This window comes from Zalophus californianus, chromosome 6, assembly GCF_009762305.2.
Source record: "Zalophus californianus isolate mZalCal1 chromosome 6, mZalCal1.pri.v2, whole genome shotgun sequence".
NCBI lineage: Eukaryota > Metazoa > Chordata > Mammalia > Carnivora > Otariidae > Zalophus > Zalophus californianus.
The window spans coordinates 4344174-4370516 of NC_045600.1; the positions used below are offsets into that span (position 1 = coordinate 4344174).

A 26343-nucleotide genomic window follows, 5' to 3' on the forward strand; every position below is an offset into this window, starting at 1 on the left:
AGGCTTCAGGCCGGCTGAGGCAGAGCCCAGAGCCCCCAGATTCCTAGGGGAGGCAGAGCAGAGCCCTGCAGCCCCAGCATATAGGCCCATGTGGCCTTCCTTGCTCACGTGGCCCAGGCATGTGACCCTGGAGGCCCAGAAGGGTGGCTCGGGATGCATAAATTCCATCCTCCATTCGGGGCCACACGAGAGGCGTGGAAATCACCCAGTCCCCCTCACTCCCTCCTCATGTCCTGTCTCAAACTCTACAGCTATGAATCCTGTGCCCCCCATTTCACTGCCCTGAGTGAACACCTTCAGCATGGCTGGCCCCCACTGCAGCAGCCTCCCCCCTGCCCCAGCGCCTGCTCCCACCCAGGGTCCAAAGTCACTGCAGGTGTAAGCCCCAGCGCCAGCCCCACCCCAGCCCGGCTCCTCTGGGTTCCTTGTGCTCCCAGCCACGCACCCAGGCTCCGGCCAAGATGGCTCCCCCTGCTCAGGGCACTTGTCAAGAATCCAATTTTGGTTTAACGTCCCAAAGAGAAATTGAGAGGTCGAGGGGGACTTTGGTCCTAGTTTTTGCAGACAAACAGGCACACAACACACAACTGCACAAATCCTGTCCACTACAGAGAAAGGAGACTGGACAGATCCAGGGAGTCCCTGGGGTCAGAAACGTCAGTTACAAACGACCTTCCCGACCTGCCATGGCCCCGGGAGGGCAGGTCAGGCAGGAGGAGAGAGGACAATTCCAACACACACCCCAACGCGATCTCTGCCCAAATACAGAGGACATCGGAAAACAGTCGAGAAGACAGTGAGGCCTTGAAACGGGCTCTGGGGATGCCATGTCAAGGGGGCCGGGATCCCGGGACCACGTCTGCAACCCCGGGCCAAGGTGCACCTGCCTGAGACACCCCCACCACCCCCCTTCCATTGAGAAGGGCAAGCGGCCCACCCCCTAGAAGACCAGGCGCCGGGGCACATTTCAGAATGTTTCATGAACAAGGCTTCTGGTAACTTGCCTCCGGCACCTGGGTCACCGGGCTCCTGGGTCAACCTTCTCAGGCACTCCTGGCTCCGTTCTAACCTGCCCGCCTTTCCCTGCACAGCCTCGGCATAGGCGTGGCACCACACCCCGACAGCCCCGTGGCGGGGCCCACGAGGCCCAGGGCCTCCTGCTCCCTTGCCCTCTGCTGCCCCCTGGCGGGAAGAGCCTCCCTCACAGGTGACCCAGCCCAGACCCCTGTGAGGGAGGCTCTTGACCCAGCCAAGACACCCACCCGGCCCCACACCCCTTGTTCACCCAGCCTCCTGCAAGGCCCAGGGCACAAACCCCTCCGCCTGCCCAGGGCTATGGACAGGGCACTGCCAACAGGTGGGACGGCATTTGCCCCCACGATCAATCCAAGCAGGAAGCTGATGCCCTTCCAAGTTTACAGATGGGGAAACTGAGGATCAGAGAAATGAGGTGAAATGGCCCACACAGCCAGGATAGCGCCCTGGCCCTCCGCAGCCAGGGTCTGCCTGAGCCAGTTCCTCCCTGCCAGGCGACCGTGCTCACACCAAGCACACCACAGGCCAAGAGCCGTCCCTCCTCTCACCGTCTGGTTCAGCTGCCTGGACTCAGGGCCCGAGAAGCCCCTGCCTTTCTGCCTGCCTGCCTGCCTGCCTGCCTGCCTGCCTCCTTCCTTGTTCCTCCCTCCCTTGTTCCCTCCTTCCTTCCTTCCTCCCTCCCTCCCTCCCTTCCAGTTCTTCCTCCATTCATCCCTTTACACCTAACTCCCTCATCTGTGGGCCTCCACAACCAGCCTTGGGCATGCAGACTTCCCTTCACAAGCTCTATTTATGTGCTCATCTAGCATTTTTGTCCCCTGTTCCTTTCTTGCATTTCTTCCCAAATCTCACCTTCCTTTCTATCGCTCCTCCCCACGAGAGGATGAGTCCACTCCCCCCCACCCGGGACACTCCTTTCTATTCCTGCTCCCCTGTGAGAGAACCACCAGGTAAGCCCCCCCCCCCCCGGCCCCTGCACACCGAGCACCACGCTGCTGTGCATATCTGCAATCTCTCTCCCTGGCACGGAGTCAGCTTTTACACTTAAGGTATTTATTTATTCATTCATTTATGGGCCTCCACTGCATCTATTTTATTACGGTGCTAGAAGATGCAGCCTTGTCCTTGGGCTGGGTATTTCCTTTATTTTTCATTTATTCTCTGAAAGGGGTAATGCATTTATCTATTTAAGGAGAGTGTATGTACACCAATTATAATCCCTGTTCAGACAAGCTCTCCCAACTCTCCATTTGTCACTGTGGTTGTTTTCACGTTTATCACCTTCCCTTTTCCATCTTTTGCTTCTTTTTCTACTCCCTCCACTTCCCTCGCCCTGGAAACCTTAGGACTGAGGAGCTCATGGCTCATCCGAACAGAGCCTGCTCCTTTGGACACACCCACGGTGCTCTTCTCTGGTGTCCTTCCCCCCCTTCCCTTGTTCACTTCGTCTCCCTCCACTCTCCTCCTCTCTCTTCCCCTTTGCACTGGGTCCCTGCATCTTTTGGCTGGGGGCGGGCGGGCGGGCGGGGGGGGGGGGGCTCAGGTGCACGGAGTCTGATGAGTGAAGATCCCAAGGGCAGCGCTCTCCTGGCTGTCCCAAGCATCGCCATTTCTAATTCAGTCATTCCGGTGTCCATTCGTTCTTTCTGTCACCCTTCTATTTCAATATTTATTCTTTTATTTATGGACCGCAGGTGCACAGAATTGGATTAACCATAATCTGTGGCTCCCGGAGCCTTCGCAGCGCCCGTGCACACGAGGCTCCCTTTTGTTCGTTAATTCCTCGTACTGCTGATTTGGTCTGGGATTCATTTCACCGTCTCCAGAGCCCAGTTTTGAATCAGTCGTAACTCTGGGCTCACGGCGCCTGCTCGCGTTCCTGGCTCCAGCGTGAGCCTCTCTCCCGCATCCCTACGTGTTGTCAGTCTTTTTGTTTATGGTCTTGTTTTTATCATTTATAAACTCCGGGCCCCAGAGCTGAATGAATGTGGATGAATTGGTGCTAAGCCATTTCCCTCTCCTAGACCTAACTGTTTGACCTATTTATTTATTATTTTTTATAGTTTTTTTTTAATTTTTATCTTTTTTCCCCATCTTGATTGTTGTTTTTTTTTTTCTCTCTCCCACCCTTTCTTTCAGTCGTTCTCACTGCGTTTCATTCTTTTGGAAATCAGGCACCCTCCTCATCGGTTAACACAAACCTTCTTTCTCCTTCACTCCTTCCCTAGGGCGCTCATGGATCCCTCAGGTCCTTCTCGCTAGTGAAGTACCTATTTTTACGCTCCTGGAGGCAAACACACCTACCTGCAAACATGCTAATCTGTAGTCAACCGTCTGCCCCAGCCCCAGCCCGTTCTTCTGCTTCTCTCTCTGTCTCTCTCCTTTCTTGCGTTCTTTCCATCTTTGGCGCTCAGTGGCCCAGACCGATGAATCGTAACGCCACCTGCAAATGGCCATCCCCGACCCCTGCAGCTCCTCTGTGTGTGCCTGCCTTCCTTCCTTCCTTCTAACCATTCTCCCTTCCTGTTTTCTTTTTCCTTATCAGCTACTTACTCCACTATTAATGGAAGCGAATGCCCAGACTCTGGCCCATCCGCGGTTTGAGCCCACCCTCTCCCGTGGATTCCCCTACCTACCCACCCCATCTCTCCGTTGGGTTGCCAACACCCTGAGAGCGGTCCTTCCCTCCTGCTCGGCTTTGCTTCTCCCCTCCACTTGCTTGCCTTCCTTCTCCAGGGGCTTTGGGGCCCAGATGGGATTAATGACAACCCTGCTGCCCAGAGGCCCGGCTCCCCTTTACTCCGCCCCGTCTGTTTCTCTGGATCCTGAATTACTTGTTGATTTAGAGACGTCTTATTTTATTGATAGCACCCTGGCTGGTAGAACTGGACTCACCATAACCTTTGCTGCATGACAGCCTTCCACCACGAATCCTACCACTGTCTACCTGTATGTATTTATTCACCCATTCCTGTATTTCTGGACCGAGTACCTGTCGTTTTTTCCCTCCACGCTTCTTGATTTTTATTTGGATATTTTACTTTATTCTCCTTTTTATCCTTTCACGGGACAGACTCAGGCCCCAGGACCGGGGGACACAAGCCCCTCACGCCATGCTCCCAGCTGGGTCCAAGAGTTTCCACTGCTCACTCTCTCTCTTTGGCTTTCTTTCATTTCCGTATTCATTTATTTCTTTATGTGTGCCTGGAGTTAGACAACTTTTGGTAAAAGTTACCTCTCTTCCTGGGTGTCCTGGGTCCTCTCTCTTTTTTTTTTTTTTTTTTTTTACCTCTTCTTTGAACTCTCGCCTGCTAATTATTTGTCTACGCCAGGAGCCCAGGTGTGGACTCGTCCTAATTCCTGGTTTATGACCACCTGGCCTCCTTATGTATTTGTGCCTCCCCTGATTTAAGAAAATGCTCGTTCTTCCTTCCGTTTACTATGTATGTTTTGTCGTGCCCCCTCTCCCTCCCAATCACTTGCTCCCTCTCTCGCTCTCTTGCACCTGCTCGTTTTGATGGGACTCACCCTCTTGTTCTCACCAGTGCTTTGGGAGCCCTTTCAGTGACCTTCTCTTTACGCCTTTTAATTTCGTGTTTCGACACACAGTGCGCACCACGAACCCATCGCCACCATCCTGTCCGAAGCCTATCCATCCCTCCAGGAGTTTCCTCCCGCCCAAAAGGATCATCATCATTGCTATCATTTGTGATCAGAACAGTGCCCAGAAGATCTGGCCTCCTAGCGACTGCGTAAGCACACCACACGGTCCTGTGGCTACCGGCTTCTGCATTTCCACCCCTCGGTCATTCTCTCTTCTATTTACATTTTATTCTTTTATTGGTAAACTTCAGGGGCTATCTATTTTCATTTACACCTATTCCTGGGTCCATGAGGACTGAGTATCAGCTCATGTGGGGCTCTCTTTACATGGTGATTCAATACTTTATTTAGAGATCAATGTCCTAGGCATCAGACGGGACCTCGTTCGTGGCACGCTCATCCTGGCTTGCTCCCTTCTTTACCTATTTATTTGTCGATCCACTCCTTTCTGCCTTCATTCATCCATCCGTGGGCCCTTATGTGGATCATGTAACAGACACCCGTGAGATGACCTCCCAACAAGAGAAAGAGAACATCCACAGTATCTTGGACCCTTCTGCTTCCTCCCACCAAGCTGACCACCAAGGCACAAGCCACAGTCCCTAACACACACACGTGGCAGATGTAGGCACAGGGCAGAGTCAATGTTAGAGCAGCCGGACCCTCCCGGGGCTCACGTCCCAGACCAACTGGGACAGATGTGCAATCAGGGCCGGGTTCCCCAGGCCCCCTTGGCAGGGCAGGCATGTCCCACTGGACCCCAGTGAATGGCCATCCGCATGAGAAACCTGTTTCAAGACCCTAGAGTACATAGAGACACACACACACGTCGTACATAGTCTCCCCAGTGGGAAAGGACAGACATGGCGTTCATTTCTAAATAGACGGCTTTGTCTGTAGCAATATGAAAATATTTTGGCCTTTCAAGGCAAATACAAAAGAAACTACCCATTACCATTGCTGAGTGTCTCAGTCCCAAACAATAAAGAACTTGAAGAGGTTTAGCCGGAAACTTTGAAGACAGAAAATCTGCCCATTCTGTTTTCCAGACATTTCAAGGGGGTGAGCGAAGGTCATTGGAGCTCGGAGCCCATTTGAGAGGCTGGTCCCTCGGCCCGCGTTTTGTCCTTGGCCCTTTGAAGAGCCCCCCAGCTCACAAGGGCACTTCCATCCTAGTCTGCCCTGGGGCACAAGAGCCAAAGGGACACTCAATAATGAAAGGGCCATTCATTGAGAGGAGCGAGAGAGAAGGAATTCTTTGGGGGTCCGGCACTCGAAGCCGCCTATAGAATTCTTTTGCCACAGAGACAACACAAGGAGGCTGGGGGTCCTGCCTTAGAACACAAGCCCCCCAGGTCGGCAATCAGTTTGGCTCGCTGGGCACCCACCCCCCATGAGCGGCCTCCTGGCCAGTGCTCACCAGGCCCTCCCACAGGGCTCGCCTGGCCATGTGCTCTGGATGGCAGCCCCCCACCCTCAGCGACGAGCCCACAGATGTGTCCCCCACACTCCGGCAACTTACGATTTGAACGCTGGAGGGTGCTGGGTCGTGTGTCGAGGGCTCTCCTTCCATGGAGGGTTCCGGACAGTGTCTTCAACTGGAATGAGAGAGCATGGGGTCACCGGGATGGAACCTCACCCAACTAAAGCAGGGACTCCCCAAACTTCTAGCAAGTGTGGAATTGGTGAAATCAAGCATTTCTCTTTTCAGCACCCTGGCCCGCGCGCTCACTCACCCACCAAGCTCCCCACCCCAGCCACAGCTACGGACGGAGTAGATGGGGGCAGGCCCAGACGCAGGGATGTGGCTCCTGACCCAAGAGCCCTTGGCTGAGTGCTACACGTGTGGAGCTAAGTGCCACTTTGTGGAGCCCAAAGATTCAGAGCCACGGCATGAATGACAGCTGAGCTGGACACCAAAAAGGTGGGGAGAAGACTCCCTGGAAGGGCATCCCACCACGGAGGAAGGGCAGTGCTGAGGCACAGCACGTGCTCAGGCAGAAGCCCATGGGGCGCGGCGTGAGTGTGGGTAAGACTAGAGCAGTAGGCTGTGGGCCATGGGCTGTGGGGTCTGTAATGGACAGGGTGTCCTAAAACCATGGCACACACATCGGAGGATAGAAGATCGTGGTGCCTGGAGAGATACCCTCACTTTGACAATTATGTTCACATTTTAATCAGCACCACAAAAAGCTGTGTCCAGGCACATCAAGTCTTGTGTTTCAAGAATTTGCCTTAAAGTTAAAAAAAAAAAAAAATGTGAGTTCAGTAACAGTAGTTACTGTCAAAACACACAGACTGGACAAAAGAGGGGACCCAAAGAATGACATGAGCACTGGCGTTATTTCATAAGGACGCATCCGCGATGGGCTGATCAGTTGTAACAAACGTGCCACACAACACAAGCTGTTAGTGACAGGAGAAATTGGGGACAGGGGCAGGGATAGGAATTCTCTGTGCTTGCCATTCCCTTTTTCCAGTTGAAACCTAAGGCTGCTCGGGGGGAAAAAAAAAAAAAGTCTATTTGTTAAAACAAAACAGATTTTTCTAAGTGAGCTGATTTGGAGCACACGTTCAGTAGAGTCTAGCGAAAGTACATAGGTGTGGCCAAAATGTGGTCTGCCACAGCTGCGGTCTAAACAGCACTCTGAGGTGGGTGAGGGCAGAGCCAGAGGTCAGGGCAAGAGGGGGTACAGGCAGGGAGCCCCAAGGTAGGACAAGGCCCTCTGCAACTCCCCCTGCCCCAACTTAAGCCCCGTGGGTTCCCCTCCACTGTCTATGCCTCCCTAGACTTGGCCGGGACACCACGGGGTACACCTCTTGCTTCCAAATCCTCCTAAAAATTCCTTCCCTGGCCTTGAGCTTCCCAAACCTTGTTTTCCCCCCCTAACCAGTTGATTTTATAACCAAAAACCCAAAAGTCTTAAAAAAAGTAATAAATGTTAACCAAACAGTCATAAGCTAGTATATGACCAAGGGCAGACTCTGGCGATGCACACGCTCTGGGTCCCCCATTTGGAGCTGGATACCACCTGAGAGAGTTTCCAGCCTTCCCGGGGAGCCTGTGAGCCCCTGGGGTGGCCCCCTTCTCATGACCACAGTCCTAAGGTGACAATGGGACTTCAGACCCTGAACACACAGCCAGAGCCCCCCCCCCCCCCCCCGGCACTGCCATTTCCTGTGGGAATAAGGGGCTGGGGGGGGGAGGAGTATTTGGTGTGTTTAATAGAACCAAGGAAATCAGGTAGCTCGGGGCATCTGTATTTGTTTGTTTGTTTTCCTGCTTCTGCCCCCGGGGCTCCATGAGCCCCCGGAGCTCCTGACGGCCCTGGATTCACTTTCATGCAGACTCCAGGCTGCTCTATGAAGACGCAGTACTGGCCAAGTCGTGCCTTGAAACCAAGGCCGTGATCTATGATAACGCAGCGACGGGCTGGAACGGTAACAGATGTGTCGGAGAATATGCAGAGATGAGTCACTGTCTGGAGCCAAAGGAAAACACAGGGCTTCCTTACGGGGTCCAGGGAAAGAACTGCCCCCCGCATTTGATCTCAGGCCTCCTAAATGCCTGCCCTGAGCTCATGATCCACACAGGGAGCCCTGGTGGATGCCCCAGAAACATCCTCTGTGGCTTCACAGGATTAGCAAAGTCTAGCTCTTGGGGCACCTGGGGGGCTCAGTCGATAAAACAACTGCCTTCAGCTCAAGTCATGATTCCAGGGTCCTGGGATCAAGCCCCACAACAGGCTCCCAGCTGGCTCAGTGGGGAGCCTGCTTCTCCCTCTCCCTGCCCCTCTACCCTGCTTGTGTTCTCTCGCTCTCAAATTAAAAAAAAAAAATTATTTTTAAATAAATTCAAAAAAAAAAAAGTCTAGCTCTTCATCTCAAGATTTTAAAAGTTACTCTTTTCTGGAGGCCAACAGGACCTAACGGGTCTGGCATGCCTTTGGTACAAAGAACTTATGGATATTTAGTGCTGGGAAAGACACAAAAGGATTATTTTCAATCAAACGGTGATTTCCAGAAACACAGCCCGTAGTTTATACAAATAATCAGCCTCGCCTCAGATCTCATGCTTCCTACCTGTTGAGCAAAGACCACCCTCCTACAACTTCCCTTACAGATGCAGGCTCTTTGCAAAGCTAATTTCCTGTACCTTTGTGAAGACTGGGGCCTGGACATTATGGACCCATTTATGAAAATGGGAGAGGTAATTGGGACATCTTTTGAAATCACGTCCCCTCTCTCGCTGGCCCCCATCAGCCCTCTAATTTCAGTTGGCGGGGCCATAGAGGATGTTTACATATGCCTCTTCCTGGAACCTCACTCTCTGCTTCAGGAGTGGGCAATTAGAGAGAATTAGGGCCTATTTGGTGTATGTTTACGGTTAATGGCTGGAGTGGTGGAGGCAGCCTCGGGAAAGGCAGTCGCTGGTCTAATTGAGGCTGGCAATTTCTCGATTCCTCATTTCAGTTCCCAGGTATTATAACAACCAAGGTCACAAAACAAAGGCTGCAGCCCACCGTGGCAATAACCGGGTGTGGGACCGACTGAGGGCTCTGTGCGCTTATTTACCAAGCACATGCCAAAGCACAAAGGGCTGGCGAGAGGCATCTTGGGACAGGCAGCCTGCACAGGCCTGGTTACCGAGCACTTTTCCAGAAGTTGCCACTCTGGTGGCTTTTTCAGGAAGTTCTCAGCTAAGCGGGCGAGGGCACCAACAGAGGTGTTGCCCAGGGTCTCGGGACCAAAGGGCACAGGGTGAGCCACAGGGGATGGCACAGCCAGCCACACTCCCCTAGGACTGCCGCCACGGGGCCAGTCTCATTACACAGTGACCACTCCACAGCCCAGAAAGGTTTTCCAGGCTTGGCTGGCGGCCCACCCATTTGGAAAAAATGCTCCGTAAAATGCCATTCCAGCCCCGGAGTGCGCAGGCAGCCCCTGGGAGCTAGACTGGGGCGTGAGCGCTATGGGGATCTTGTTTATAAAAAGCTGACCTTGGGGACTCCCTAATGACTGTGACCGCACTGCCCGTGCTGGTCAAGAGGGAGCCAGCCACCGGCAGCGGGTTTCACACCAGGGCCTGCTCTCCGAAACGGGGCACCAGCCCTCTCTGCTCTCTGCGTCCTCTCTAAAGCAGAGGGGGTGGGATGGCAGGGCACCAGCAATCTCTGACTCTCTGACTCTAAAGACCCAGCAAATAAACAAACCGCAGAGGACCACTGAGGCAGCCGGAAGGAAATCCCAGAGCTCCAAGGGCCCTCAGCTGACCGTGATCCTGCATTGCCCCCTGTTACAGATGGGGAAACTGAGGCCAGAAGGCTAGAGACGGGATCCAAGGTCACACCCAGAGTTGGGGCTAAGCATGGGCTGGAACAAGCTCTCCAAAAGGCCGTGTCCAAAGCAACCATTCAGAATTTTCTCCTCCGAATGACAAGTCCTAGGGAGTGGGAGTGTGCCCTGCTCCCAGCCAGGGGGCGAGTGGGGGCCCAGCCTGGACACCTAAGGCCTTCCACCGACCACCCCCTCTGGTGAAACAGGGCCCTTGCCTTTCCCAAACTGACATCCTATGCTCCCTCTGCCTTAAAGAATACGCAGAGCTGACAGGCTACTGCCTCCTTTTACAGATGGGGAAACTGAGGCCCAGAAGCCAGCAGCAAGAAGTACCAGCCAAGACTGAGATGGGGACTCCTTCCTCGCACAGCAGCGATTTCTGCCCCAGTTGCCCCAGAGGGACTAGAGCCTCGGGACAGCTGAGGGCCGTGGGGGCGCAAACTCTTTACCCTCCATCTGGCAGGGTCCCCTTGCCTGGGGCTGCCCCTGGGCCTGTGAACCGTGCGGACCCCCATCATCCTCCTTAACTGCGAACACTGGCCCCCAATTTCTTAAGCTGGGAGGAGCGATCCTGCCTCCAGCATCAGGCAGGCCCGGAGAATGGGACAGGGCGGGGCGGAGGGGGGGGGGGGCAGAAGGAGCCACCCCCCTGTGGGCCCGCACGGCGGGCACAGACAGGTGGTCAGCCTTCGGCCCCTCCGACCCTCCTCCCGGCCCCCTCCCTCCCACCCTGGGGTCCCGTCTCCCCTGGCCCCATCTGCCTGTCCGGCATTCTCTCGGGCATCAGGTCCGGTTTGATCCAATTCTCGTTTACAGGCAGAGGCGCAAGGATTCTTCCTCCTGAGAAACGTGCAGAGAAGCCCTAGAGCCAAGGAGCACGAGCATGTCCGAGGTTGCGCTGAAGGGGTGACTGGTTAACCGTGTCATTGTGCAGCCTCTTGTCTGCGCGGCGCAGCCCCCGACACACACACAGGAAGGGGCCACCGCGGCCCCCGAGGGAACACACACACACTCTGGTCCAGGGAAGGTGATTGAGCTTTTCTCCTTTTCATCTGAAGAAAAGGCACCTTCTATTGAAAGAATGTATTCACAGGACCTGGGAAAACTCATGTGCACTCAGCCCTCCCGATTATCCCCAGGTGGCTGTTCTCCATGGGGGGCGCCCCCACATTCCTTTCTGCCTGCGCCTTTGTTCAGCCTCAAATGGCCCTGGGAGCTCCCAGGCTAAGAGTCTCCTCCTTAAGCCCCTGCCAAAGACCCTATTCACTGCTCGGAGGAGCCAGGCAAAAGGTGGTGGGCAGCCTTCTCTCCCCAGACCCCCAGGGTGGGGGACTTAAGAACTCTCCATCTGGATTGTTTTTAAGCCCAAAGAAACTGGAGAGCAATTAAGAGACCCACGACTACACCCTCCACCCGCCTCCTCTCCCCTGATTAGTTCCCCTCCCACACGCATCCCAAGTGAGGGCCCACCCCAGCCTCGGCTCCTCAGCACCTGCTCTGGCCCCTGTACCCTCATGAGCCCGCGACCTGGGGGAAGGGGCAGCTGAGAAGACAAACACAGATATTTCTGGAGACTTTCTCATCAGTCGGTTCCCAAAAGCATGGCTAGAGGGATCAGTTTTCCACAGTGAAGACCAGGATAAGGGACCGAGGGTCTAAAATCCAGAAGGCACTAGAAATTCCAGGAGGTATGGGCTCCTCAAAGATGGGTCTCTCAACCTGGCACAGATGAGGAGTCCCCCCCCCAACACTCGCTTCCACTGGATCCAACTGAACGTGGGACCCCTCTCGATGGTGCTGCTCCGTCCTGCTGTGGTGCAGGGTACCGGGGCCAGGGGGCGGGAGGAGCACCTCTGGGGGCAGACCTCCTCCCAACAGAGTCCCAAGGGCTCTCTGAATTCTTTCCTGGCTCTGAAACACGGACTCATTCCACACCGAGGACGAGAGCTGCCTCTGCAACAGCCCGTCCCTCAGACTTCCCTACGGGCCCGAATTCTCAAAGCCATGCAGGACTCGGGGCTGCCGCCTTGGAACCAGGTACCATAGAGAGAGCCATCCCTCCTTCCCTGCCCACACTCCAGTCTCCTTTTCAAAATGGGAACCCTACAATGGAGATGGCCTCATTTGGGAAGATACAACTCTTCTCCAGAATTGTCCATCTGCTCACACCAGAGATGGGGGAGACCAGGCGATGCCTCCTTGTTCACCATTTAGGAGAGAGGACAGGGCTCCAAGCAGCGGAGGGAAGGGGGACCGCCCCTGGGACGGACTCACACTGTGTTAAACACGGGTCTTCTAGGGGCGCCTGGGTGGCTCAGTCGTTAAGCGTCTGCCTTCGGCTCAGGTCATGATCCCCGGGTCCTGGGATCGAGTCCCGCATCGGGCTCCCTGCTCCGCGGGAAGCCTGCTTCTCCCTCTCCCACTGCCCCCTGCTTGTGTTCTCTCACTGCCTCCATCTCTGTCAAATAAATAAATAAAATCTTTAAAAAAAAAAAAAAAAAAAAACACGGGTCTTCTAAAGAGAAACTGCCCCCAGAGCTGCAGGCCTTTCTCAATTCCGCTGACAGTGCTACTCTCCCCATCGCCCACTGCCCTTTAACCCTGTGGAACCTTAATTTGTCTCCCTCCACACCCCCTTCTGTGTAAAGCCGCCTTCTTCTTTTCAAGGAAAAATTCATTAGCAAGCTCATTAAAGATGGGTCAATTTTTTTCTCTTTCTGGAAGTCAGATTGCTCACAAAAAACACATTGAAGTTACTTCATGTACACGAATAAGAAACACATGCATCCTGTTGCCCTTAAGTCTTGCCAGGTTTTGGACATTATTTGGAGAAATGTGCTTGGAAATGCTTTTGGGGTTTGAATCACAAGTCAGGAGGCACGAGGTCAGGGGCCCCGAAAGCTGCAGTGAGCCCCCCCAAGCAACCTGCGGGTGGGAAAACACGGGGCCGAGGGAGCACTCTGTGTCTTTCCACGAGCACAGAGGCTGGGCTCTGCTCTGGGCTCCATTTCCCACCCGCCCAGGGGGAGGCCAGGGGGATGGGAGTGCCAGCTTCTAGGCAAGACCACCGTCTCCTCCGCACATCTGTGCCCTCCTGGAAGCATCCAGCTAGGCGCAGGCCCTAGGGACCAGCCTAGCTCGTAACAAATGGACAGAGAAACCCCTCCCGCCACAGTGACAGGGCCCACTGCCCTCTGTCGGGCCCGTCAGGGGCTCCTAACCACCCCTTACCACTCAGGAATGGGCCAATCCCTCCAAAAAAGAATTTTCCTGAAAATGATCACTTCTTTTAACACTTAACAATGCCTGGGATGTTTGGCTACAAGGCTGATTTGTGATGTTCTGTTTTAACTCCTTTAACTGAGAAGAATACTTGATCTAGTCTTTATTTTCTGCTTAGTGACACACACAAAACCCAAAATACGTGTGACACACAAAAACATATATTTGCCTGAGACGGAACACTCACAAGTGTACCTGAAACACAAGTAGGCCCAAAGAGATGCCATCCCACACTGCGGTGGAGGATGAGGGGCAGGGGGCTGGCAGGGGCTGGGGTGGGCTGGACACCTGCCTTCACCTTGACTCTGGCCCTCAGCTCAGCCCACCTTGAGGGAGTGCTGAGATGTCCCTCCGGAAGACTCCAGAAACCATGGGCACTTGGCTCAGACTAGCTACGTGGATCCGTCTGGCAAGCTCTGGATGCGAGCCCCCCCCCCCCACCCCCCCAGACCTGCATCCTGCCCTTTGTAAACCTTCCTTCCTAGGCCTCTCTCTCTGCCACATCACTCTGCTCGCAATGGTTCAGCAAATGCCAGCTACGGAGTAAATATCACAGGGCAGAGCCTTCCTGGTGCCCCTCCTTGGATTCAGCCCTGGGCACACAGTCCCTGTCTCAAGGTAGCCTGACTAGCTCTCCAGGGAACAAAAACAAGCAGGCAAAAGACAACGGTCCCCAGGTTCGGATACCTCCGCCCCTTGCTGTCTACACTGACGGGTTTTGTTTAAAAATAATATCCACACCCCATCTCCCTTTCAGTGGAGAAGGGCAGGGCAGACCTGTCTCTGAAACTGCTGTGGGATGAAAGGGCATTACGGAAGCTGAGTCAGAACGCAGGACCGCGCAGGGAGCGCGCAGGGAGCGTGGGGGTCTGCGGCACCAGGAGGAGGGGCCCCCTGCTCTGCTCATCGCCTGCCCTCCCACAGACCCTGCGTGTGGGCACCAAGGGGGACGCTGGCATCTGGCCCAAGGGCACTGGGGGACCCACCCGAGGCTCCATCAATGTCTGTGGGCTTGAGTTAGCCTCGCCGGGCCATTCCCCATCTCCCACCCGGACCACCCCAGCAGTCTAACTGGCCTCATGCATCACCCCAGTGGCTACCCCAGGAGCATCAGACACGAGGCCCCACAGGCACAGAGCTGGCCTCGCTAGCCCAGTCCCCTGCGCTGTCGGCTCTTGGGACCCGAAAAAGCAAAGTGCCCTCAGCCGAGCTTCCTTTACTTCCTGTCCACCTTGCTTAGCTGCCACAGGGGCCACGTAACTACGTGGGAACTCCCAGGGAACCCCGCTAGACCCTCCGGTCCTTGAGGCAAAGCTGGCTTTAGGCACCCCAGGAGAGCCCCAGCCTGGAGCCCCCATGGCTCCATCCATGCGTCTTGAATCAGTAAAGCACAGATAAACAAATGACTCGTTCTGGCGTGAACTGTGTGGCTGTAATCCTCCGCTTTCTTCTTCTCTACCATTACTGATTTTATTTAAACAGACCCAAACATTCCCATCTCGTTGCAATTTCAGGGGTGAGGAAAAGGGGCCAAGAGAAGAACTCACTCAAAACCACTCTGTGATTAAAGGACATCATCAAAGCCTGGTGCGTGAGAACCAGCACCCTCACGGGGCTGACGTAGCACTGGCTTCCAAGGAGAAAGGCTTTCTACAGACAGCCAAGCTTTCCCATTTCCACGTCTCCATGCTGACTCTCTGGCCAGGCCCTGGAGACCAGAGAGGGCAAATGCACCGCTCTTCATTTCATTCACATGCCTAGCAAAGCTGCACTGAGGACCTACTGTGTGCCTGGCGTGCGCTGGTTCTCGCCAGAGTTGTGGACACCCCTCACTTACCGTGCCTGGCCCACAGCCTGCCACTGCCCAGGGTGGGCCCCACCCATGCCGGCTCCATGTGGCCACGGTCCTGGCTCCAGGCAGCTTGCAGACCCTGAGGCCGCGGGATTGGTGGAGAAGAAGATTCACTCTTGGTAGTGGCCCCCTCCCCAGGCAAAATGTGTATATTCTTGAATAGAGATATGTGAGCTGAAACTAATGAGATCCTGGTGTCCCAAGAAAGCAAGAAACTCACCCCAAACCAGGAGAAAGTGGAGAGGCACGGGTCTGGGCCTGAGATGCCAGGCAACGGGCAACAAGGCAGGCTTGGTGGTGCAGGCCAGGGGTCCTCCAGGGGCTGCTTCAGCCTCTTCATCTGGTTCTTCGGCCGGCCCAGCCAGGTCGCAGCCGGTGTGCCCAGGACAGGGCTGACCTGCAGGAGAGGCAGGAAATCAGGATTACGACAAGGCTAGCACTCCAGAAGAGCTACACACACACACACACACACACACACACACACACGAAAAGGCATCAAGCCCAGTCTCACCTGCTGCTTGGTTTTTGGTGGAAGGAGGTGGCTCGTGGAGATGAGCAATGACATGAAGAGGTGAAGGAGAAGCTGCGGGCCTAGACGGCAGCCCCCGCACCAGCCGTGAGGCCTGGGGCACGACAGAGCCCAGGACTCACAGGGAGAGGCTGTGGCTAATACCCAGTGGGACAAGACAAGAGGTCTGGGGGGATGGGGAGGGGCAGGGCAGAAGTTTGGCTGCAGCCATGGTCGCTCCCCACCCCCACGGGAAGAGGCATCTGAGGATGGTTGGGTGGGTGGCATACCAGCAGGGGCCTGTCCCATGGGCACTGGGGACCAGTTGTCTGGCCGCACAGGGAAAGGGGCTCCTTACGCTGGAGCAGGGGCATTTGGACCCAACAACAAGGCCCAGAGGCAAGCAAGCGGGAGATGGATGAGGAAGCAGGCAGGGCCAGGTAACCACAGATGCGGGCTCAGCAAGGAAAACCAACCAGCTAGGCAGAGGGCTGGACAGCTGAGGTCCAGAGGGTCAGGAGCCCGGCGATTCGGGCATGGAGAAGGGGCATGTGGGTCAGGCCAGGCGACAGACGGACTACGGCAAGCAGAGCTGCAGGTGGATCAAGCGGGCCACCAGACAGAGCAGAGCAGGTGGGCAACCAGGCAGAGGTAGAGCCTGCAGAGCTCCCTGGAGGTTCCCAGCCATCGCCTGGGCTGCAGAGGGGCTAGATTTAGCCCCACGGGGAGGAAGGCATCGTGGAGGGAGAGCTCCAGGTCACAGACCCCAACTCAAGAGGGAGACCCTTGTGGCCGGAGCCCGAGGGGCACACACACCACAGCAGTTCCTGTGCCCCCGCCTCAGTCCTGAGCTGTAGGGCGGGGGGCCAGGGCAGCCATCAGCACTCAGCTACGGGATGGGGGTCGGAGGCAGAAGGGGCAGGAGGGGGCAGAGCCCTGGTGATGGGCAGCTTCAAGTGAGCTCCAGGGTTTAAGTTAAAGGTCACGGGGGCCAACTGGCCCAAGGAAGGCAGACCAGGCCAACCCCTCACACCCCTCTGCCGGCCTTCTCTGCAGAGCTGGAGGCCACTGCTCCAGCACCTGACACAGCATGAGGCCGCCCTCAGCGGAAGCCACCCCCCGGCCAGCCCTCCCGGGGAGGCAGAGGCCATCAAGGGACGGGCTAAGGGATGCCGGGGCCGAGCCGGGGCCGGGCCGTGGGCTCGCTCAGTAAGGATCAACTGTTGAATGACGGGATGGACGCCTGAGTGAATGAAGGGGCAGGACCAGCAAAGCCCAGCTCAAATGGGGCCGGGAGTGGGGCAATGCCCACTCCCCCTCAGTGAAATGAAATCCACCCTCCACCCGTGCCTAAAGCTCCTCGGTCCCCAAAGACTCCCGTCTAGCATCACAAGTATGGCAGTTCCTTCATTGACTCACCTGCCCAAACAGACATCCCACATACTCTTACTGAACCCCACTTTGTGCCAAGCTGAGGCTGGGGCACCCAGAGGAGGCATGGGCTGGCCTAGGGCACCCCCAGAAGACCAAATCAGGAAATGGTGATGAAAGGAAGGGAGGAAGAAGGGGCTGGAGAACAGAGGTGGGCGGTAAAAGCAGAAAAACAGAAACTCAGAATTGTGGGGTGGGGGCATCTCCTGGCCTCACACATTCTCTGCTTTTCCACCTGGTGAAGCCACCTCTTCCTAGAACCATCCAGAGCCTCCAGGATTGATTTAATGAAGGATGTTGAGACCATTGGGTTCTGGGAGCCAGGGGGCTCACGCAGGAAGCCAGACTGGACCCCTGGGTTGGAAGTGTGGGGTGCGGGGGGTCCTGTGTGCACAGGCAGAGGAGAGCGATGTCCTTCCCAGGCATAGAAGGGATGCAGTAGAATCAAGGGGGCAAGTGACAACGGGCCACCCCTATACTCAAGGGAGCAATTAGCTCAGACCCCTCTGCTGGTGGCCTCAGAAAAGCTTAAGAGGACTGCCTAGTTTCCAGAAACCCAAGCAGGAGCAGAGTTGGGGGAGAGGATTTTTGTCAATGCCAGGCACTTGGGGTGAATGGGTACACAATGGAATGAGTACAAAACCCCCAAGATCCTGGCCAACGAATGCCTTCCACGGCCTTCCCAGGTTCTTAGATGCTGGCATATTAATGACTTGGGGGCCTGTATTTTAATTACTGTTTATTGGAGAAAAGGTCTGTGGTTAACTTTTTCCTATTTAAAATTAAGTCCTCTCATTTAGAAACACCAGGAACTGCTCTATCGTGTTACTCTCCAATAACTACAGAGCGGGGTAGGCTTTGGTGGGATCCCTATTTTCAGAGGTGCTCATCCTTACCCAGTCCCCTCACCCAGGCAACATCTGGGTCACCTGGACATCCTTTGACATGGTTAAGGTGACTGACAAGTTGGGTGTGCAGATTTGAAAAGAGCAAGCTTAACTCTGAGCCATGATGCCAGAGTGCCTTTAACCAACAGAGAACTTATGGGCCTCCTCCCTTCTCCCACCGTTTTCCATTTGGCTGAAGGTCTGGCTAGAGTCTGTTGATTAATTGGGAGTGATCTAATCTTGATTGAAAGGCCTTGGGGTGAGAAAAACCCCGAACATGGGACATAGAAGGGCAGGTTTCAGACTTGGGGGGCTACCTGCTCTAAAGATATCGATGGGCTCTGGCGCATTCAAAGATCGGGACAGAAGCTTGGGGTGGGGGAGCAATTCCACTGGGGCAAAGGACATATGGGGGGGGGGATATGAAACAGGTAAAAGCAGGGACTATCCGTTCTGTCGCCAGATCAGCGTAGTCCCCTCTGTGCACTCGGCTCACTGAGTGATCCTGACAAATCGCTGGCCCCCTGACACTCATGCTCAGCAGTATGTGGGAGCCAAACGTGAACCGCAAATCTTGCAGTTCCATGCGGGGGCAGAGAGTGGGCTCTGGGGCACCGATATCCATCTGTTTCTTGACTGGGATGGGGTATTCCATGGGTATTGGCCTTGGGATAATTCCGTGGGTTCTACAGGTAGATTATTAAGTTTTTAATGATCAGTGAGTCCTGAAACAGGTCAGGTGCATGCTCTAATAGGAAACGCGCACCCCTATTCCCGGGCTTTTTGGAGACTGAATCCAGGAGGCATGGAGCGCCTGGACCACTGCGACATCTGTGTGTAGTAGAGTTGAACAAAGGAACTTTCTGCAAAGCAGCCCTATCTGCGGCAGGCTTCCCAAAGCGGCCTTCAACTTTCAACCCCACTCAATGGACCCCTCACTGGGACAGAGGCAAAGACTTAAATGAGGAGCAAATGAAACCCAGGCTCCAGCACCAGAATTAGAAGTGTGGCCTAAGCACCGGTCGCCCCAGCCTGCGGACGCCAGTTCACCTCATTATGATAATCAGTGTGTTTTTCCTTCACAGACAAAGAAGGGCTCCTTATGAGACGAATATTGGAATCCAGCAGCTACCTCATTAACGTCTGCAGCCTCTTCCTTGACAAGGCCCAAGATTAGCCCTGTGTTCATTAAGGGGAAAGGGCGGAAAGTGGAATAAAACTGAAAACCACAGCTGGGGGGGGGAGGGGGAGGGCGCTTTCTGTGGGTCATTCATTCGCTGAAAGGCTGCGTGTACCTTCGGGACTTAATCACCAGCGAGGGGGGCTGGGGAGGGTTTAACCAGGATGCAGGAGGTAAAGAGGTTAAACTTGATAGAAGGAGTTAAAAACCCAAAATGGGGCAATTTGATTTGAAAGCTTCCTGGGATTTGTCACTGGGATAATCAATTTAAAACCTTTTTCCTGTTTACTTTCTTTTAGCCATACCCGACCCAAGAGGAAACCTTTCTCTGGATGGGTTTTTGGTAGATTTCAATAATTTCTAAGGCTCCCTTCCCCACTTTTGGGGGCCTCTAATGTCTTTTCTTAACTGTTTTTTTTTTCTTTTTCTTTCTCTGCTACTCGTCCCCCCCCCCACCCCCCATGTTTTTCTTCCCTCTTTGGTTCTCCCCGTGGGAACTTAACCTGTCAGAAACGCTGATGGGGACTCCGATTTTCTCGCGAACATTTTATTGACCTTATATCAAGTCCCTCAACTAGTGTCTGGTTCTTACCTGCAACACATCCCACCTGACATGCCAGATAAAGGTTAGTAACCCTCTTCCAGAACTGAGAAAAATGTGGCTTGGAAAACCTGCTAACCCCAAGGCCTCAACACCAGGAGGTTCAGCCAGGCTTCAAACCTGGCAAGATGGTAACACGGCAAGAGGCAGGCTCCCAGACAGGAGCGCTGTGGATACTCCAGTCCCCAGGAGAAACTAAGAATGAGGGAAGCCAGGAGCAGGTGATTCTGTGAAGCCTCTGGGGAGTATATGTCAACAGGAGGGAACCAGAGCCGAAAGCCCTGTGAGGGCGAAGAATGAAAATGTGTCCCTGTGTCCGTGTGTCTGTGAGCTGGAAACGTGTCCAGAGTTAAGCGACAGAAAAGTCATTACCTGAGGTAGGGTCGTTCGACGGAGCAGAACAAGTCAGGAAGCAGTGGGTTGAAGAGGAAATTGGAGGTTAGGAAGGAAGACAGCAAGTGTAGACAGGCCTTTCGAGAAGCTTGGCTGCGAAAAGGAAAGAGACAGGCTGTAGTGGCTGGAAAGGGGGTCGGAGGTGGGGGGGGGGGGCCTGGGAGGCTCCCTGCTGTGGAGAGAGCAAGGTTAGGAACTGAGAGGGAAGAACTGGTGGCAGGAGGGACAGGTAGGTCTGAGACAGGAGGGGCCAGCGCCGTGGACACCTCTTCCTTCACTACCCAAGAGGTGACGGGGGTGCAAATGTGCCGTGGGACCCCAGTTGGAAGAACACCTTGATGGCCTCTATTCCCTTTGGAGGTGGCAGGCCAGCCCCGGGGTCGGGACAGGGAGTTGTGAGGTTCAAATGAATCCACGGTTGCAAAAGGCCTTTGCAGACTGCAAAGGGAGACGTAAATGTTCGCTGTAATTACTCACTGGTAGCAGGACGCTCGACTGTACGGCCCACTCAAACCTCACCGGGGCCTGGATTTTCACTGACCATAAATTATGCGTCCTTACATTAAGGATGTAAAAACCAGTGGTAAAAGCTCCTGCCAGCCCCTGGAAGACAAAAGGTTCCCTCCTAATAGCCTGGATTAACTCAAAGCAGCTCTCCGCCCACTTCATTTGTCACCTTCCAAGTCACCCTTCCACCTTCTATTTGCCACATAATCCAATCAGCCCCTTCCAGATGCCCAGGAGCTGTTGTCTCCGTCGGGCTGGGCTTCTCTATAGCGCCGGAGTTGTTTTTGTCTTGTCCGGACAAAACTGGTTGGCTTAAAAGGGGGCGAAAGAAAGTGCGGGTCGAACGAGGACCCCAATTAGCTTCCAGGAGACTGTTTTCATCATCTTTGGATCACATACCAGGCCTGGAGTGCTGGGCATATTGTCGGCGTTCCAGAAAATGTTTGTTGAATTAATTCTGCTTTTATTTACTCTGGAATTTATTTATTGAGCGCAAACACACACAGCACCTACTGGGTGCCGTTATTACCAAGGGAGAATGGGGTTGGGCATGTGCACCACGAGGCACTAACCCCGGGAGTTAAGTATCTAGCAATTTCCACAGCGATTTACAAAGCACTTTCATAGTGGTTACATCATTTGGTCTTCAAAGGCGCCCTGTGGGGTAGATAAATGCGGGTGCTTTTTTTTTTTTTCTTCTCTCTTTTTTTTTTTTTAAATCCCCATTTAGCCCATGAAAGGGACTGGGGCTTGGAGAAGTTAAGTGACTTGTTTAAGGTCACACCATCATTGAAAGGTGGAACCAGCACATGGCACCAGCACTGGGGCCACCCAGGCCCCCGAGACCACACTAGACAGCTGGGATTTCAAAGAGGCTATCCCACTGTCAAATGCCTGATTGGAAATCAAAAGGCTCTTAGTAGAACTCTGGGCCGGGGGGCGGGGGGGGGCGGTGAGGGGCAACCACAAGGGCACCCAGGGTCCAACTCTGACCTCTTCTCTTGCCAACAATGTGACAAAACACTTACACTCCTCCAGCCTCAGTGTACCTGCTGTGAATGTGAATGTGTCCTGTGCCATGGGAGGGGGCACTTGCTTCTCCTAAGTCCTCTTTCCCCCGCCACCCCCCAACCCTTTTAAAATCCCTTCAAATCAGCGTTGAACCCATTCTCATCTGTAAATGAGGCTGCTTCATTCATAGCTATGCATGACATGGAAATAAAACACTCATAGAACATAGAAAGTGCTCTGGAAATGACCACAGGCAAGATTCCTGTTCCTACTCAGGTCAGCCCAACGCCCATCTTGGTGGACCCCTACCTGCTTCAAGGAGAGCCCCGCAGACAGGGGCTGCCTGGAGCGCTGTGGGAGAATAAACGAGAAGCATGAGATAAGAGTGACAGGGGTGGGAAGGGACTGATCTACCAAACTTTTTTCACCAGACATTTGCTGACCACCAACTCTATGCCCAGCCCCGCCTGAGGCGGTTTTATCTCATTCAATACTCACAACAACCCTGGGAGGCTGCTCTTCTTGTCCCCGTTCCCCAGAAAGAACAGGGAGATCTGAGAAGAGGTGGGGATGCCCTTGGCAGTTCGGTAGCATGGCGTCAGGGCTCATGCTCATTCCAGAAGCCCACCCTGGGCCTTGGAATTGCCAGTGAGATGCTGGTGGAGCCCTTGGCCCAGGTCCCCCTCCTGAGAAGTTCCCAAAGGGATCCTTCTGTTCAGGACATCAGACAGGCAACAACAGGGTTGTCGTCAGAGAGAGACTGACAACTCCTTGGGGAGGGAAACACTCCAGGTCGCTGGCATATGAACACAAGCAGAGACTTAGAGGAAAGTATTCACAGCATCAAGCCATAAGCATCGCAAACGCCAGGGGTTAATGACCAATGCCCCCTCACTAGGGCAATGGTCTAAGCATTCAGCCAAGAGGGAGAGCTGGCTGGTCGGATCTGGTCCTCTTCATCCTCCGTCATCCTCGTCCTGGGGGGCTCTCTGCCAGTGGCTGCTTTGTATGCGGGTGCCATCCAGGGGTCGGAGCTCCTAGTGTCCTCTGCAATTGATCAAAGGTTAGAGGACCCACTTAAAAGCCCAAGTCTAGGTAGTAATTAAAATTTAAATCAATTAATTACAACTAAAACTAATTAGTTAATATTTAAAATGGTCTTTTAATTGCTAATGGGTCTGGGGGTGGTGCAAAGAGGGTGGCAGGGGTGGGGATTTTGCCCGTCAGGTTGGGTTATACACTGCCACAAAGAGGGGCTGAGGTACCATCAGGTGGAGGTGAGCAGCAAGCACCTTGGCAGCAGCGTGGCATCGAGAGGTGGTCCTTGAAGACAAGGAGGTGAACGGATGATGTCATCCCTGAAGAGACCCTATGGCATGGGAAGGGGGCCGGATTAGAAACCATCTTGATGACCTCTAACGGTCAGCACAGGAACAGCAGAGAGAGGGAGGGGGCAGTCAGAGAGAGGGGGAGGGAGCTATGGGAAAGAGGGGGCAGGCGGAGGGAGGAGTTAGGAGGGAAGAGGGAGGGGCATGGAAGGAGGAGGAAGGGGAGGGGGGAGGGGGAGGAGGGAAGGGGAGAGAGGAAGGGGAGGGGAAAAGAGGGATGAGAAAACGAGAGGGGAGGGGGAAAAGGAGAAATGGGAGGGGCAGAAAGGAAAGAGCTGAAAAGGGGAGGAGGGAGAGAAGTGGGAGGGGGTAAGGAAGACTTGATTGACAGGGCACAAGTGTTAGCTGTGTGCGCATGCGCAACCTGAAGCCCGGCCTAGCGGGCCAAGAACCATTTGCAGACACAGACCGCTAGGGGGCGCGCGGCCAGCACCCAGGACTCAGGAGCACAGCCACCTGCGGCGTGCGCGCGCGCGCGCGCGCGCAGCAGACCCTTCCCGCGCCCCCGCAGCGCCTGGCCCGCAGCTGCCAGGGGCACAGCTGGCATAGAATGGGCGGGGGGGGGCGTGCAACAGGTCTCAGGCTGGAGTGGGGTGAGGCCACAGCCCACACCAGCACATCGCGCAGGGCCGCTATGTCCCCGAAACACCACACCCGCCATCGCATGCCAGAATCCACCTGTGGACATCGAGCAGCGCCCCCCCAAAACATCTCCAAGGGCCCTTCAGCACCCCCCAACTGTGGGGATCACCCTGCATCAGAGAGACACATAAGGCTATCAAGAAGGCACTCGCCATAGGATCTTTCCAGAACACGATTCCACTTTTAATAACTAAAAACACAGAAATCTTGGCTGTGACCTTCGGTAAGTCCACTTAAACATAAATTACTTAAAATTATAAAGGCCCACTTCTCGATACACCGTTTTCACTCATTTGTGTGGTCTCTGGACACATGATACAAAATAGTATCGCTAAAAAATAATATAAAGTCAGCCAAAACCACCTAAAATCATCCAGAGCACCATCGACTCCCCACCCCCTCCCACCTCACCTCCCTTCTTGGCCACAGCAAGAATTTTAAGACCTCTCACGATGACACCTAATTAACAATTTTACGACCCCTTCATCCTGCTCAAATGAGCCACACCTTCCTAAGACCCCCAAAACCAAAACCGACTAAGATAAACTAATCTGCGTCCACACTCTTCCACGACACTCTAAGTCACACAGCCAGTGCGAATCACCGCATCTCTGCCCAGCGCGAACGCTCCAGCTGCTCCCCAGTGAAGCCCCGGATCTTAAAACATTTCCCCTTCAGGTAAATGAATCCAGAATTCTCCAGTAAATCCCGCGCTCGACCCCCTCCAGCAGAAGAACAAAGGCCACCTCCCCTCGCCACCCCGCCCCCCAAAATTCCGCAGTGCCACCGGCGCCCTCTGGCGGCCAGCAAGAGAACTTTCCAGAAACCTGCCACGTAGCAACCCGCTCGCACTCCCCCCCTCCCGGAGCCCGCCGGCCCAGAGTGGGGAGGGGGCGGCGTGGGGGGGCTTGACAGGGACAAAGGAAATGGCAAAAGACGACTTTATCAAAAGTCAAAAGCCCGCAACATGTCAGAATCTTCTAGCGACCATCACGCGATGCTAAAAAGACCCCCGACCCCCAATTCCCAACTCCCAGCGCCTGGACAACCCCCAACACGCCCCCTTTTCCGTATTTCTCTCTTCCCTCTTGATTAGCTCCCCCCAGCCCCAAGGACATGGCCTTCTCTCCATCCCAACCCACCCCCCTGCTTCTATTCTGCCAGTGCCCCCAGTGACTTGACCCTCCCCCCAGCCGCCCTTCTATACGGAACTGATCCTAGGGGGCTTCTGATGGATCTGCACTTGGGCGCCATATCTCTCCACTATTAAAGTGACTGATCGGGGGCAACCAGATGATAGCAGTTAGCAATTTTACTCTAAATTTTGCCTGGAGTCTGCTCTGCACTAAACCCGTGTATTTGGATTCGCAATCCCTTGCGGTCGGGAACCTGTACTCCTCACGCCTACGGGCCACCAAGAACCTAGCCAAAAATTAGGGGGGAAATCTACCTTGGGAGACTCTTCTTTTTAGGTGCCTTCCCCCCCCCCAACTCGTGGGGCATGCAAAATGCACCCGCCGCCATATCTCCCACCAACCGTGATTTTTAAAGGTGGCTTCGAGCACAGAAAATCAGGGTTTTGGACCCCAGTGACTGCGGTACACGGGATTCTGACAGGGATCTGATCGGATTCCTCCCCCTGGTCTTCATTTAAGTCCCTACCACCCAGCCTACCCTCAAGCTAAGGACTGGACAAGAAAGGGGCTCTGATTCCCCACACACACCCCAGGAAAATGTGCCTCGAGATCTTCCTGCCTGACAGAATTTCATCGCCGACACTCGGGGACCAGGCGAGGTGGCCGCCTTCGAGAGAAGGTCCCCGGCGTCAGTCATCTGCATGTCCAGGAGGACAGAGCCCAACCTCGAAGGGGTGTCGTCTTCGATTTGCACATCCTTTCAGGCAAGGATGGCCAACCACTCACCAGGTGGGGAGATTCTCGCGTGGGCGCCCCGGTTCTCCCGAGGAGCTGCGGCCAAGGCCAGCGGGCCAAGGCGCGCTCCATCTCAGCTCTCCGCCGTCTGCGCTAGGGGCTGGCTGGGTGGGGTTTATATGGAGGCGCAGAAGGGGTGGTCTCTGACGTCAGCGCATTCTGCTGCAATGCGCTCATTTCTCCAAAAGTGATTGGCCGGAAAAATGAGCCCCCCAGATTCTATGACAAATTGCTCTAGCCGCACCCAGATTGCAGCAAAGAAGGGAGGAAAAAAATCTGCCGCAGTGCCCCTCGCCGCCATGACCAACACCCTGTGTTCGCTGGTGCTTTTTCCCTACGCGAGCACCGCTCGCCGAGCAGGGCGATCTGTCTGCACAATTTGCTGGGAGAACGGAACCAGGGATGGTTTTCCTCAGGCGGGCCGAGGGTAAAGCTGGGGCGCTGGGGGCAGCAGATCACACACCTGACTATTTCGGAACCTCTACCAGAGGATGCGGCTTAGGGAAAGAAAATGATGCTTTCTGCTTTTTGTCCTGGGAAAAAAAAAAAAAAAAAAAACCGCCCCGAGCAAGATAACCAGTACCCAAATGTAAGTCAGCGGCTGTCACCCCCTTTTAGCCCACCCGTCCATTTCTGATTGGTTGTCTTTGACATGGATGCCTCCGCACAGCATTGCATCTCCGAGTCAGAAAAAAAACCGGGTTTTGAGTCCCGGGCTTTGCCGCTTACAACCTGTGCACGAGAACCTAGCAACG

At 54.6% G+C, this 26343-nt stretch overlaps 1 protein-coding gene across 6 annotated transcripts in view; it reads right to left on the reverse strand.

Moving 5' to 3' along the window:
* The window catches only part of LOC113908983, a 34317-nt gene extending 8637 nt beyond the window's left edge, over positions 1-25680 (reverse strand). The window contains exons 1-7 of one of the 6 annotated variants that reach the window (XR_003515663.1): positions 25580-25680; positions 22920-22996; positions 22523-22674; positions 21937-21978; positions 20089-20202; positions 15330-15506; positions 6161-6236 (exon numbers count right to left, since the gene is read on the reverse strand). Coding sequence is in view for 1 of the 6 variants with exons in the window: in XM_027569807.1 (XP_027425608.1) it covers positions 6161-6236; positions 15330-15506; positions 15621-15674 (307 nt within the window). In the remaining 5 variants the exon portion in view is untranslated. Of the gene's footprint in view, positions 1-1728; positions 5821-5953; positions 5973-6160; positions 6237-15329; positions 15507-15620; positions 15701-20088; positions 20203-20586; positions 20713-21936; positions 22675-22919; positions 22997-25579 lie in introns of those variants that run through there. The other 5 variants (XR_003515661.1, XR_003515660.2, XR_003515662.1 and 2 more) reach the window with 5 other exon arrangements.
* Between the last annotated feature and the right edge of the window lie 663 nt (positions 25681-26343).